This window comes from Tachysurus vachellii, chromosome 11 (genome assembly GCF_030014155.1).
Source record: "Tachysurus vachellii isolate PV-2020 chromosome 11, HZAU_Pvac_v1, whole genome shotgun sequence".
NCBI classification, from domain to species: domain Eukaryota; kingdom Metazoa; phylum Chordata; class Actinopteri; order Siluriformes; family Bagridae; genus Tachysurus; species Tachysurus vachellii.
Genome location: NC_083470.1, coordinates 18739826 through 18754669, shown reverse-complemented (window position 1 = coordinate 18754669; position 14844 = coordinate 18739826). Strand labels below are relative to the sequence as shown.

General features: G+C 36.7%; 1 protein-coding gene across 1 annotated transcript in view; it reads left to right on the top strand.

Annotated features, from left to right (window-relative positions):
- Positions 1 to 13178, top strand: part of cacna2d3a (calcium channel, voltage-dependent, alpha 2/delta subunit 3a) — a 210801-nt gene extending 197623 nt beyond the window's left edge. Inside the window, exons 34-37 of the mRNA XM_060881760.1 lie at positions 43 to 157; positions 9223 to 9340; positions 11727 to 11804; positions 12563 to 13178. Coding sequence (XP_060737743.1) covers positions 43 to 157; positions 9223 to 9340; positions 11727 to 11804; positions 12563 to 12655 — 404 coding nt within the window. The 3' untranslated portion in view covers positions 12656 to 13178. The remainder of the gene's footprint in view (positions 1 to 42; positions 158 to 9222; positions 9341 to 11726; positions 11805 to 12562) is intronic.
- The last annotated feature ends 1666 nt before the right edge of the window (positions 13179 to 14844 follow it).

The following is a 14844-nucleotide window of genomic DNA, read 5'->3' as shown; positions in this document are numbered from 1 at the left end:
TCTCGATCTTTGGATCTATCTATCAATCTGTCCACTTACTAGCCCATAGAGTGGGTCGGACTATGCTGGTTCCATGCGATACCGAATACCCGGCCTTCATCTCAGAGCGAACCATTAAGGAGACCACAGGGAACATAGACTGCGAGGACTGCATTAAGTGAGTGGAATTCTAAACACAGACAGAGAGGACATACTCCATCTCATAAAGCCGATTACACACTCAAAGACCACGGCTATGAATTTCAAAACACAGGCACATGCCAGGAATTGGAGGTAAATCTCCATCCACAGTTAGTTTGCTTCTTAAGCAACGTTAAGTAAAATCCTCAGCTCAACACTTGTGCATATTTGTTTATATGTGTGTGTGTGATTTTATCAGCAAGCGAACACTATCCATACACCTCCGTGTTAAGCTTTGCAAATGAAATCAGAGACAGTTCGTCTGTGTGTATTGAGGCGTATGATTTCTGACCTATTCTGCAGAAATATTATACACTCGTAACCACCGCCGTTTCTCCCGTCAGCACAAAATGGCTGCCACTTCAAAACGCAACACCTCTGCCGATACCATATAATAAACATCACTAGCTTTTATTAACTCACACTGACATTTCAATCGCTGGACTCGTCAAGGGCTGAGACACCAAAATTGAACGGTGGAGTTGTTTTTTTTGAGAAGCGTCCACTTTTGTCCGGATTCAGTCCATATTTCACTTTTAGTGGCTCGACTGCACCGCAAAATAGCAACACACAGGGATGCAGTGTATCACTTTACAGTATGATTAAAATACGCTATTTGGAAGGGGAAAATATTTATTCGGAAGGAAGCGATCGCAATAGTTTATTGCATGAGTGTGTTTAGGTTGAAGTCAATTAGATCATTAAAAAGAAACGGGTGAAAAATATCAGTGAAGGTTTTTTAATGTGTTAAGGAATGTTTAATCCGTGTGTAATTCACTTGGAACGTGGTGCTTTCATTTCTATCTATTTTCTCTTTACAAAAACATTCTTAATATTGTTTAAAAGTATAAAGACATATAAAATTAGAATATTACCTTCTATGATCTGTTTAAGAGTCAACTTTTCTTATGCAATGTCTTAAAATCAAAGAATTTTCACACACAACCTTATACGGTGTTCAGGCCAGAGTGTGTGCACATGGACGTATAATTAGAATAGTGTATTACACCAAAAAGAATTTTGGTACATGTGCTGCTTAGGGTTCATTTACTCAAACAACTACCACAAACACAGCAAACATTTCAGTGAATGAGCCTAAAGGACCCTAGGAATCTTACTGAAAGCCGACATTCAAATCGGAGCCATCGTAACTGATGAACTGGTGCATTCTTAAAACAACAAAGAACACATGTGGCACAAGATACCGCAGCTAAGCAATGGCCACTGGCCATAACTCCGTTTGCACATTTACAGCCGGTGGAAAGGCTTTGTCAAGTGCGTCCAAAAGCACATCCCACAGGCCTGCATCCACTCGACCTCCCCAAGGCCTGTACAATGTGAAATCAAGGTAATCTGGTTAAGTGTGTATGCCCAGAGGCTAAGATTAGCTTAATCTCATTTGGATGGAAGAAACTGATTAGAAACACACACACACACACAAAATGTTTTTATGATACCTTCGCTTATCTAGTGAAATGATGTTACACATCAACAATTTTGGTCGCATACAGTAATAAACATCAACTCGTGAGTTTCCCTATCAGAAAAAAACCCTCTTGCAAGAAGATTTTAAGAACCATAAACTCTCTAATAAACTTTTAAAGTTCCTGAACTTTTAAATGTCTAAAACTTTTTTCATTCACTCAAAGTTAAGTTTAATATAACTCGTTTTTAATACCAAGTGCTTAGAAATCCAATATTTTAAATATATTATGAATATAAAATTGACATGTCATTGAGTATTTGTTTATGTATTCATTTTTGTTTATTTCTTACTTTAATTAGTACATTTTTCTCACTGAAATATTGCTTAAAATGTAAGGAAGTATCATGTCTGCTACATTTGAATCTGTCTAGTGGCCAAAATATTCATAAAAATATTCATGATGGTTTAGAGGTCACAAAGTTTGTCCTTCACCTCTGGAGTTGGGGGTTAATTCCATCTCAGGCCTATGTGTGTATATACGTGTGTGTATGTGTGTATGTATGTGTGTATGTATGTGTGTGTGTGTGTGTGTGTGTGTGTGTGGAGTTTGCATGTTCTCCTCATGCTTCAGAGGTTTCCTCTGGCTTTTCCAGTTTCCTCCCTGGTCTGAAGACATGTGTTGTAGGCTGATTGACATTTCTGAATTGTTCATGGTGTGTAAGTGTTTGTGATTGTGTCCTGTATTACGTTGGCCCTTTGTCCCCCACCTTGTGCCCCAAGTCCCCAGGGATAGACTGCAGGCTCCCTGTGTCCCTGTGTACGATAAGCACTTCAGAAAATAACTGTAATTCATTCACACAACATTACTTTCATTTGATACCTTGAAGTTATAAAGTTTTATTTGATAGAATATAAATATCATTGAGATACACTATATCTATGTCTTACCATGAAATATTGCTGACAGTGTAAGAATTTATAATGTATACTACATTAGGAGTGTAGTGCCGTACATGTAGTGCTGTATTTATATCTGTATGTGTTATATGTGTTAAAATATTCATATCTTTTTTTTTTTTACTTAGACTTATACCAGATGTGGTTGTGGGTTGGACAGAGTTTTGTTTGTTTTATATTATTCATATCACTATGTTTAATTTACAGGACATAACTTTTTCAATTCCTGCACCAGACACTCTATGGAACCTTCTGGAAAGCTTTCTTGACTGATTCTAACATGACTGAGTAAACAAGCTAGTCAAGCAAGCTTCAAGAACAACATTGTCTTTCCTAAATCAACAAACTCTTATTTAGGCTGCAACTGACATATAGGAAAAAAAAAAAAAAAAAAAAAACCTTACTGGGTGGACCAACTGTGCAGTTGTTGCATGGGATCCTTTAAGAAGCATATCATTATCTATGCCTTCATGGTTTCTTGAGAATATTTTCCTAATGATGGAGGACAGTAGATAGAACTTTATTGTCATTGCATAGTACAGGTACATTCTTTACATCACATGTTGGAGGTTGGGGTCAGATCACACGGTCAGCTGGCTAACCGGCCTTCATCTCAGAGCGAACCATTAAGGAGACCACAGAGAACATAGACTGTGAGGACTGCATTAAGTGGGTGCAGAGAGGGTTAAGTGCCTTAAGTTCCAGTGGCAGCTTGGCAGTGCTGGAGCTTGAACCCTGATCCTCCAATCAACAACCCAAATCCTTAACCACTTGTGCCTCACTGCAGCACAACTTGCTATTTTGTGAACAACATGCCCTGTAGATTCTTTGAATTCATATATACTCCAAATCAGACAAGTACACCACTGTTAACTTGTTTTCTCCAAAAAAGACTAAGAATATGAGTCTGTCTACTATTCCCAAAGATTCTGGACTAATTAATGTTTGTGTGTGGTTTGTGAATTGTAGTTGAGGTGGGACTTTTGCTGAAACCTGGCAACCCTTTTCAATGAGCTGTTGAGTGAGCAGTTCTTTGAAGCTCCACATTAAAGTGAAAACCTCATGTTCGCGTGACTCTTTTTGTTATTTGGTCCAGCAGGAATACCAAAAATACAAAAATGTTTCTTTTTAGTTACTGAGATTGAGGTTGGCGTTAGATTTAGGTGTAGACATAGCAATAATTATCTGCATTTATAATTATGGCAATGGAAGGGTGTGTTTATTATGGCAATAATTGTGTGTGTGTGTGTGTGTGTGTGTGTGTGTGTGTGTGTGTGTGTGTGTGTGTGTGTGTGTTTATCAGCATTTATAATGATGGCAATAATAAAGTATTATATGTGTGTGTGTGTGTCTGTGTGTTTGTTTATCAGCATTCATAATGATGGCAATAATAAAGTAAGTGTGTGTGTGTGTGTGTGTGTTTGTGTTTGTGTTTGTTTGTTTATTAGCATTCATAATGATGGCAATAAAGAACTAAGGTGTGTGTGTGTGTGTGTGTGTGTGTGTGTTTGAGAAAAAACTAGCATTTAATTCTACTTCACTAATAGTTTATGATGGGTGTAGGAGTGAGTTCTTTCCTGCAGTGCTGTTTGAGGGGATTTATAAAGAGTAACACTAATTATTTCGAACTCTGGGTCAATACACACACACACACACACACACACACACACACAAACACACACACACACACACACACACACACACACACACACACACACACACACACACACACACACACACACACATTTTGTGGCCAGACTGCACCATAAGTAAATCTTTTATGGACTTCTGTCTAATCTCTTCTAAATGTGTGGTCACACATCACTGCTTGGTCCCAGTGCCCTTTTTAATGATTTCCTTAGGCTTGAATATTTATACCACGGTACATGCCCTTACAGAAAAGGAGAGAGAATGTGATTTGAAAAGTATTAAAACTATATAATTCTTGGTAGTGTGTGTTCTAGATTTTTTCTTTGCATGCTTTCCTGTCCCACTGAGCAGAGTGGGTTATGAGTTAAGTGTGTTTGTCTAGCAAACCCTTCCCATTATTTAGCCTTAACATTGCAAGGAGATGGTTTTTGTGTGTGTGTGTGTGTGTGTGCGTACTCTGAGAGCTGAAGCATGGTGATGTTCATTGCAGTCACACACCTGTACACTTTGTTGTCCTTACTTTCCTAAGAGTGCTGTCAGAAGGGGATGTGGGTGGTTTATCATCAAAGCCCTTTTTACAAGGAGTATAAACTTTCAGTTACAGCCTTCGTGCCCCTATCACAATGATATACATCAGCCCTCCATCGCCAACATTTATAAACCTAATTTAAGTGCACTCAAACCGAGTGGAATGTGCAGAGAGGGGTTTTACTCCAACCTTTAACTTCTGATCCAATCCGAAAAATATGAATTTACAATATGCCTGCTAAGTATTGATCGTGTTTCAGGGGCCAGGCCGGGTTTTGTTTAAAAACTAAACCTTAATGGACCACTTTAGCTTTAGTGCTGTGCATTAGTACTGAATAAAGTGGTATTAATTTTAGATCATAGGGATTAAGTTAAAAACTGAGGTCATAAATTGGATGGAAACTCAGCTTATACGTTCTACATGAACCTTTTTTGACAAAGTAATATTTAATTGCGAGACTGAAGGATTGCTTTCAAGCACTTATTTGGATGTGCATGGTGTACATACTGTGTTGATTTGAGTATGTACACTGTATCCTGGGGGTCGTTTTGTGTAACCCTTTCGAAGGATACTGGTTTCTGTTCTACAGGTAGAATAAAAACGACTTATCAGACATTTTTAAACTGTATAAATACAGGAATTATTTTATAGTTGCACATTTGTTATAAAACACAGGACACTGTTGGGTTTCTGTGTGTAGAGTACAGTGGCATTGTGTTTAGATGCTTATGAACAGGATGATGGAACAATTTAAAAGCTTTTTTGATAACAATACACCAGATACACTTGTGAAAAAGTTGAAAACAAATTAATATGAGTTATTAACCACTAATATGGTGTGTGTGTGTCTGTGTGTTTGAGAAGAAAGAAGCATTTAATCCTACTTCACTAATAGTTTATAATAGGGGTGTAGTATAGTAGGGGTGAGATTCTCCTTCAGTGCTGTGCGGGGGGCTTTATAAAGAGTAACACTGATTATTTAGAACTCTAGATCTATTCACACACACACACACACACACACACACACACACACACACATTGTAAGAAAAATTGGACATTATCAAAGAAGATACGCATGAGTCAGTAACCACACATGTGGAGCGTGACATCACAAATAAATGTAATGCTGAACATGGGCGAGTTAAGGGCAGGACTTCACAAGGCAAGAAAGTCTAAGATAGTGTATTTAAACAAGGTTTTAATCTGAATATAATCAAATTGTAAAATAAAACCATTACTAGTCAGAAGTGAAAGGGACAAATCAGGAAAATATTTTGTTATGAAAAGTGAGGTAATTGTATGTATGTGTTTGTGTGTGTGTGTGTGTGTTTTGGTCTGCTGCGTGGCTTCACTTGGTTCATGACTCAGGCCTGCGATATTCACCAGCCATTAGCATCTCAGAAAGTATCTGGGTCTGTGTGTGTGTATGTGTGCGTCCTCGTGTGCATCGGTGTGCGTTTGTCTGTTTGCACATGTGTATACACATATGTGTCTGTTTCATCTGGAGTACAAGACCAGACGCAGCTCAAGTGGGAAGTGTGTTTATCACTTCCCATCAAGACGCACTTCTCTTGCCAGGATCACTATCTCTGTTTTATATCTTTAAATAAGTTGGACTTAATCAAGCTTTTGTGAAGCTGATCTAAACTCTGGTTATTTCCTGTCCAAGTGGATCAGAGTTCAGTGTAGGCTGTTTTGAATCACCCTTCGCTGAGTATCTCGTGACGGATTGGCTAAACGGAGGATTGCGGAGGGTCTATTCTGCTTTTTTAAGCCGAGTAGAAATAGTCAAAGGTTACTTGAGGTTACACTAAAGTGAAGTTGTTGTTGGATGGTTCTGCTTTGTGGTTGGTGGTGTGATTTGAAGTAGGTGTATTCTAAAAAACCTTGGACTTAATAGATCTCATTCTTCAGAACAGCTCATTTCCAGACAGCAGTTATAATCGGTGTTTCAGTTTTTCGTTCTATTTCCACGTCAGTAGTTGGACAAATATGCGGGAACGCACGGCTGCACGAATGTTCTGGAACATTTCATAGTTTCTGTAGAAAGATTCTTCATGGATATCAGGGGTGTCTCAGCAAGGGCCAGAATGGGACTGACTACTCAAGTGCCCTAAGTGCAAGTGGTATTATCAAGTGGTAAAGATCAATAGAGGACAAAGGATACAATGCTACTAACTTATGAAAGTAAATCCTTCTGTAATTATTGATATGGTGACATTTGTTGCGAGGAAACTTTTGTTGGAAGGAGTCGAGCATTTTGTCAGCACTTTGTAACCGTCAGATGTGAAGCTGTACAGGGAAAGTCATGACGATGGAAGGCTTTGCGGTTCCACAGTAACATGCCAAGCTGCGTTTTTTTTTTTTGTTTTACTTTGTTTTGCTTTATTAACATCAATAGAAGCTGTCAAAGCAATGAAAATGTATGGTTTTGTGATGTGCTGTTAATTGAGGTTTCTTCTTTTTCTTTCGTCCATGTAATGATTGCACTTGAAAAAACAAGCAAAAAAAAAACTTGATTATTGTTGTTTAAAGTATCTTGAATAAATACTTTATACAACAATAATCGAGTTTATTGTTTATAGTAGGCTTCAAATAAACATGAACAAAAATTAAATATGAACATTTTATTTATTCAAACAAGGCTTTTTTTGTTATTGTGCCTGTAAGACGTAAGATATATGGAAATAAACTGAATTCTTAATCATCAACAAGTTAAATGTTCAAGCTTCAGGTGTTTGATTTGGTTATATTTGTAAAATGCCCTCCTTTAATAAAGCGCCCACAAATGTCAGAATTTTCACTTAGGATTTATTTATTTATTTACTTATTTTGGTGGTAGGGGTGCTAGTAATGTGTAATAATATTAGCTTTGAAAGTACAACCTTTTTTTATTATTATTCATATATTTTTAATAATATATTTTTATACATATGTATTACTTTCTATTCCAGTTTTAAAATAGTTTTTAAATGAAAATAAAAACTAATACATAAAAAAAAAAATCACCTAATGTCTTATGAGAAAATGTTACCAGCATAAACAAATCTGAGAAAATTCTAAATCTAAAGTCAGTTCAGTTCAGTTTTCCTTCCTCACCTCCTCAGATCCATTTATTATTTTTTAAACAATTATTATCTCATCTTATCTGTTTCCTGTATAATAGTAATGTGCTCATTCAGCTAGCAAAACAAAAAAAAAACTTACTATGAAATCTCTATATATAATCTAACTTTTCCATAAAGCAGACAATTTTGCATATTGATTCTGACATTTGTGTTCTTTATCTGTCAGTAGTGTGTTACTGTAGCTGTTCACATGCTAAATGTGCTGGCAATTACGACAAATCCGAAGTGGTTTTCAAGAGAGAGCTTTTAGACATTTTCGAGGAGAAGCTCTTGGATTTTGTCTATGTAATTCATTATAAAAATATGAAAACATGAGATCAGGGAAAAGTGATTTTTGAAGCAAACATTTACATCAGTGTTTAAGAGAACAGACACGTGGAACGTGATAGCGCTGGACGTATATCTGTGTCAAAACCAGTCAACCCTTAGTTGATTCAGCGTGGATTTTTGATACATTTACATATCGTTCATCTCTGATTAATCGGGACAACATGTTAAGCGGCGCGCCTCTGTGTTTGATTTAGATACAGTGAGGTCACAATTGGGTTTCTGCTTATATCAAGCCCTAGACATTGTGTATCTGGGATAGATTGAGAGCGTTGGCGATGAGGTCCTAATCGAGCGGACGAGAATGCACCAAGTGTGCGATAAACCACCGCATGGGCGAAACTATAAATCACTCACAACATGGAAAACCAGGGAGAGACAGAGATAAAAAAAAGAACAGAGGGATCATCTATGATCATCTATCTCTTTTCATCCCTTCTTTTCTCTTCTCTTCTTCCTCATAAGTCTCGCTCAAATGCATAAATCAGCGAGCTCAGAATGCATCACCCCATACTATAAAAAACCTTAAAAAAAAAAATTTTTGAATTTGAGTGTGGTTCCAATTTGTCCATCGTCTTGCATTTTGAGTGTTTTATATTTTGCAACACTTCGCTGGCCAGGCTTGGGCTTTACTCTGTAACATTTGATTAAAGTGGTGAGCGAGGATGAAACAATGGCAGCACATCTGGTGGAGCCGAGCGCATTACGGAGAGCTATGCTACACTTGGCACGCACAACCTCATTAATAGATATACAAATCACACCCTCTTGGGCTGTGCACATGTGTGTGTGTGTGTGTGTGTAAGAGAGATAGAGAGTGAGAAAGCTGAGAGATGAGGTGGGGCTGAAGACGTATGTTATCTTTTTGGCATATATATATGTATAAAATCTCTAACAGTACTGTACGAGTGGAGTCAAGTACTTGATATATGCCGTGTGTCACAAGGCACACACACACACACACACAGACACACACACCACATCTTATCTGCTTGTTTTCTCCCTGTGTCTCTTGTCATCTTAAGGTCATTTGTCATCCAGCAAATCCCCAGCAGTAACCTTTTCATGGTGGTGGTGGACAATAAGTGTCACTGCAGAGATTTTGGACCCATCACTATGGACCCCATCGAAATTATGTATATCCTTTTCAGAACTCTGTCTTACTGTATACATGGGTATAAATTCAATTCAATTTCATTTTGTTTGTATAGCTCTTTAAACAAAGGCTTTAGAGAAATATATAAACTCAGGATATCGATTGAAAATTTAGAAATTTGTCAATTTATCCCGAATGAGAAAGTCAGAGGAAAACTCCCTGAAACGATATGAAGAAGAAAGCTTGAGAGGAATCAGACACAAACGGGAACCCGTCTTCATCTGGGTGACACCAGAGAGTGTGAATATAAATCACTTCCTTTCTAAAACTTTGTACTAAACAGTCAAAAAAGTGCAATGGTGTAACCAGGAAATTCATTCAAGTTTTAATATAAATTCTATTTTGTTAAAAGATCCCTGAAAGAGCCTTGAGCACTGAACCGTTCAGACAATCAATTATCTATAAAAGGGACTGTACACCTGCTCATTCATGCATAGAATGAGCAGCCAACCCTTAAGCCTTTTAAAAGTCCTCCTGACTTCTCCTAGCTCGTTTTGTCCTTAAGAGCTCTTTTAAGGGTTAAGATGCTTTGTAAATAACTTTTATCTTGAATTTTAAACTTCTCTATAATTATAATCATTCCGTCACTAGAAGAAACTCAATGCACTAAGAATTTTCATGAATAGGGGACCAGGTCTTTACACACACAATAGATTCTAGAGTTTACACGGCATGGTGTGAAAAACAAAAAACATTCAGTGACAGAGAATTGCCAGATTTGGTCATTTGAGCTGACAGAAAGCTTACTGTAACTCAAATGATCACTCTTTACAAACATGGTGAGCTGAAAAGCATCTCAGAACACACAACGCATCAAAGCTTGAGGTGGATGAGATACAAGAGCTTCTTCATCTGTCACATTGGCTGATTAGAGATACGCCAATGATAATGAAAATGGACAGCCTGGAGATAGATGGGATTGCTGTGGATAGCAGAACTTACAAACCAAGATGAGGGCTTTGGACTGCAATTACCTCAAACAGCTTTGTGCCCAAGTCTCCATCAGTAAATAGATGATAACTTTAACAAGACTCATCATCAAGACAGACTTGTTAAAACTACAACCTATTTCCTGGATACACAGCTGCACTTTCAGTGCATTTAGTACACAGTTATGGAAGATAAATAATTTATAATCGCGCTCTCTGGTGTCACAAAGATAAGGATGGGATTCATTTTGAGCCTGGTTTCTCTCAGTGTTTCTTCCACATATCGTTTCATGGACGTTTTCCTTGTTATTGTCACCTTTGGCTTGTGCATAAGAGAACAGTTTATTATAGATACCCTGAATTTCTGGATTACTGTAAAGCTCTTTGTGACAATGTCCATTATTAAAAATGGCACACAAATTCAACTGAATTGTGATGATAATGATTTTGATGGTTTTGATAACACTGATCTAATCATAGAAGAACATATGCGGCACATTTATCGTCAGATCATTTAGTTGTTATACTTACAATATAATTTGCTGCTATTATTCCAGTACAAACTGCTCAAAAGTCAGCTTATTTGACTTGTTCAGTTTGGCTCTTTATGGGACACATCAACCAACAAAACAAACAAATAAATAGGTTTTCAGTGTTATTACATTTATTCATTTCACACACATAGCTCCATCTGTTCTTCACTTAAAAAGTCTTGGGTGCTACATCTGGTGTACTTGCTAGAATAGATTTTTACTTATTTGGCCTAGGAATTAAAAAGAATTCAAATATAAACGTTTGTATAAAATATAAAAAAGTGTGAACTTTTCATTTGTAATTCGATTTTCTTGACGAGAACTGAGCCGGCCTGGTCTTTTGAATGGAGATGAAAAGGCCAAGAGATGTTTGTGCTGAAATTAATGGCACTCCACAGTGAATATGCTGAGGTTTTTCAGTACAATGCACTGTCTCTCGAGCAAAACAGATGGCGTGTTTCACAATGACCCAGAATGAAACGATGATCAACACCAGACGTTCGCTCAGTAAAAATGCTCATATGGGTCCAGTGTGTTTCTGAGGCATAAAATCTGACAACATCATTTCCTAGCACTGCTCTTTGTCAGCTCTATAGATAGTCTGTCTGAGTGGGTCATAGGAAGATGCTGCACATGATAAATACACAAGCAATAATTCCATCTGATTTTAGTGCAGTTCAATTACTTACCCTCTTCTAACTTAGTAAACAAGCTGTCATTTTATGATATAGCTGGATTCTTAAAAAAAAAAAGAAAAGAAAAGACAAAAAAAAATCCTAAAAGAAAAGACAAAAAAAAAAAAATCCTATTGCTGATGTTCATTTGATTTTGCTGCAGTGTATTTTAATTTTAGTATTCATCTTAGGAAATTCCTGTTGCATGTGTTTTCCTTAACACCGAATGCACATAACGAATCACTGAAATGTGAGCGCTTGAAACTGCAGAAGGACAGAAGACGTCCGGACACGTGCCACCCATTTCACCCTGAGGTAACACATTAATACCCTTAACACATAAAACACATATTTTTATTATGTTTTATTCCATCTATGGCTTGGATGCTGTATTTGTTTTTAAAACAGCCAAGTCAGGTTTCCAGGTCGATCCTGTACTTGAGTTGCTGTCTGAGTGTAGCCTATGAGATGTAAGTGTAAGTGTCAGTGTTATTGTCAGTGTGGGGTTCCTCTGCTTTCTTTGCCTAAAGATGCAGGTGAATTGGCTGCACCAAACTGCCCCTAGGTATAATATGTGTATGTATGGTGCCCTGTTTATCTCTCAGTGTTCCCAGGATAGACTCCATATCCAGTCCCTCCTGGAACATGAAATTTTGCTAAAATCAAATTTAAGATCCAACATTTTAAGCTTTTTGTTTTTTTTTCTGTGCTTTTAAGTTAATCGAATGGGTGAAATTGCAAGCACGGGATTTTTCTTTTACTCCTTTTACTCATGCACTCATGTTCCACACACGTGAATCGAAGATCGGCTGAATGTGTGTCGCAAAGATGCTGCATTGTCCAAATCTGCTGTAATTCTGCTCTAATTTTGAAAAATTGCAAGCTTCTCTGAATATTCTGTGTTGGATATTCTTGGAGTCAGGTTTTGGAACATACAACAAATGAATTGAATAGATCTACATTAATTATCTACATTAAAAAAAAAACAATTATTAACCCTGTAAGTTTTACAATAAGTTCTGCTCATATGTATAACTTTATCCACAATCTTCCTTGTTCTGTTTTGTCTGTAGGAAAACTCTATGGAATGTGGCCGGGCGTTAAACACGAGTCCGTCTGTAGTGGTAACGTTCTTTGCTTTGTTAGTCGCACTATTTCCCAGGTGACGAGAGACACTCAGCCTCTAAACACATGGATCAGCTTGACCAGCCTCGAGCTTATTCGGCATGCAAAAGCGATGATTTAAATAACCACTGAGACTGACACTGAGAGAAATAAATAAATATAAAGAGAACGGTGCAGCCTCGTGGAGATCATTTTATTTTCTTGTTTTTTTTTTTTGTTTTTTTTTTTTCTTTTAAAGTTGTAGGCAATTTCTATGGACATTCAAAACACATCCTGAAATAAATATAATGATAATATTGAAACTGGAGTATTGCTGGTGTGCTTGTTACTATAAATCCTGAAACCCAGGAAGATTAATTTATTCAAACAAAAAAAAAAACCTTAAAATATTTAATAAATAAAATATGAACTGACGATGAATATTATGCCTCAATATAAAGTGTATAAAAGAAAATGTTTCATTAGAATTTTTAAGTGTTAACCATACTACTGTGATCATGGACTGTAAAGTCTACTAATGTCAGTGGTTCTGTATGAGCTTTGCCTTATATTAATGAGAGAAATTAGTCCTGTTTGTGTACTTTTTAAAATAAAATGATCCTTAAAAATACATCAAAGAGTTCTGGTGGTTGTTTGAATATACATGATGTCTGTGTGTGTGTGTGTGTCTGTGTGTGCGTGTGTCTGAGATAGAGCATGCTTGTGTGTGTTGATGCTATTTTTTTCTCTGTGATTTGATTTCTTTATGTATCCAACATATCAATATGTCTATAATCTGTATGTATATAATTGTGTGTAATTATATTTGTGTGTGTGTAATTGTATTTGTGCGTATGTGTGTAATTATATCTGTGTGTGTGTAATTGTATTTGTGCGTATGTGTGTAATTATATGTGTGTGTGTAATTGTATTTGTGTGTGTGAGTTTGTGTAATTGTATTTGTGTGTGATTATATTTGTGTTTGTGTAATTGTATTTGTGTGTAATTATAGTTGATTGTAATTATATTTGTGTGTAATTGTACCTGTGTGTGTGTTAGTGTGTGTCTAATTGTTTTTGTGTGTGTGTCTAATTGTATTTGTGTGTGTGTGTGTTTGTAATTGTATTTGTGTGTGTGTGTAATTGTATTTGTGTGTGAGTGTGTGTGTTTGTAATTGCGTTTTTGTGTGTGTGTGTGTGTGTGTTGTAACATTTGATTATTTTGTAATTGTTTGTGTATTTGTATTTGTGTGTGAGTGTGTGTGTGTAATTGTATTTGTGTGTGAGTGTGTGTGTAATTGTATTTGTGTGTGTAATGGTATTTGTGTGTGTGTGTGTGATTGTATTTGTGTGTGTGTGTAATTGCATTTGTGTGTGAGTGTGTGTGTGTGTGTGTAATTGTATTTGTGTGTGTGTTGTAACATTTGATTATTTTGTAATTGTGTGTGTAATTGTATTTGTGTGTGTGTGTGTGTGTGTGTGTGTGGTAACATTTGATGAAATAGCAGAACTTTCTCTCACACTGCAGCAGAAGAACATGTTCACAGCCTCCATGCACATCTGCAGTCCATTAGGATGGTGCGAGACAGACAGACGTGACCTTAGTAAAGAGAGCAATGTTCTTACTCTGCACTACACAAGGAATTAGTGTCTGTGTGCTTATGCGAGGAGCAAAACTGAGGACTCTCATTTCAGAGAAGAAACTGAACCGCTCCATGGCCCATTGCTAATGAACAATATCACCCTTAACCGTGTTTTCCTGTCTCTCCCAACTTATTGACATTTGGAAAAATGAAGTGGTAGAAATTTTACATCCAGAACGAATCACAAGCCAAATAACACCGAATGAATACTCCATATGTCTCAATCATTGATCTGTAATATCTAGACTATTATTCTGTAATATATTTCACATTATTTTCTATAGTTATTAGTATCAGATTTATAAAATATTGAACATTAGGACTTCTTGCTAGCACAGAAAAAATATCAAATGTGTGACTAATGGTGATGGGGCTGGAAAGGACTGGAAATCTGGCTCTGGACAACTTGGCTAACATTTATGTGACAGTTACTATAATATTGGAAACACTTTATTCAAGAAAAAGTTACTGGCTATTACTGACAAATAGTTATTCTAAATGCATTTAGAGGCTATTTCTATTGTTTTGGCAGCATTTTTTTTAACCCATTCTTATTCTTTTCTTTCTGTGGTTGTTTTATTGTTTTCCATGCGTAACTTTTTATCTTTC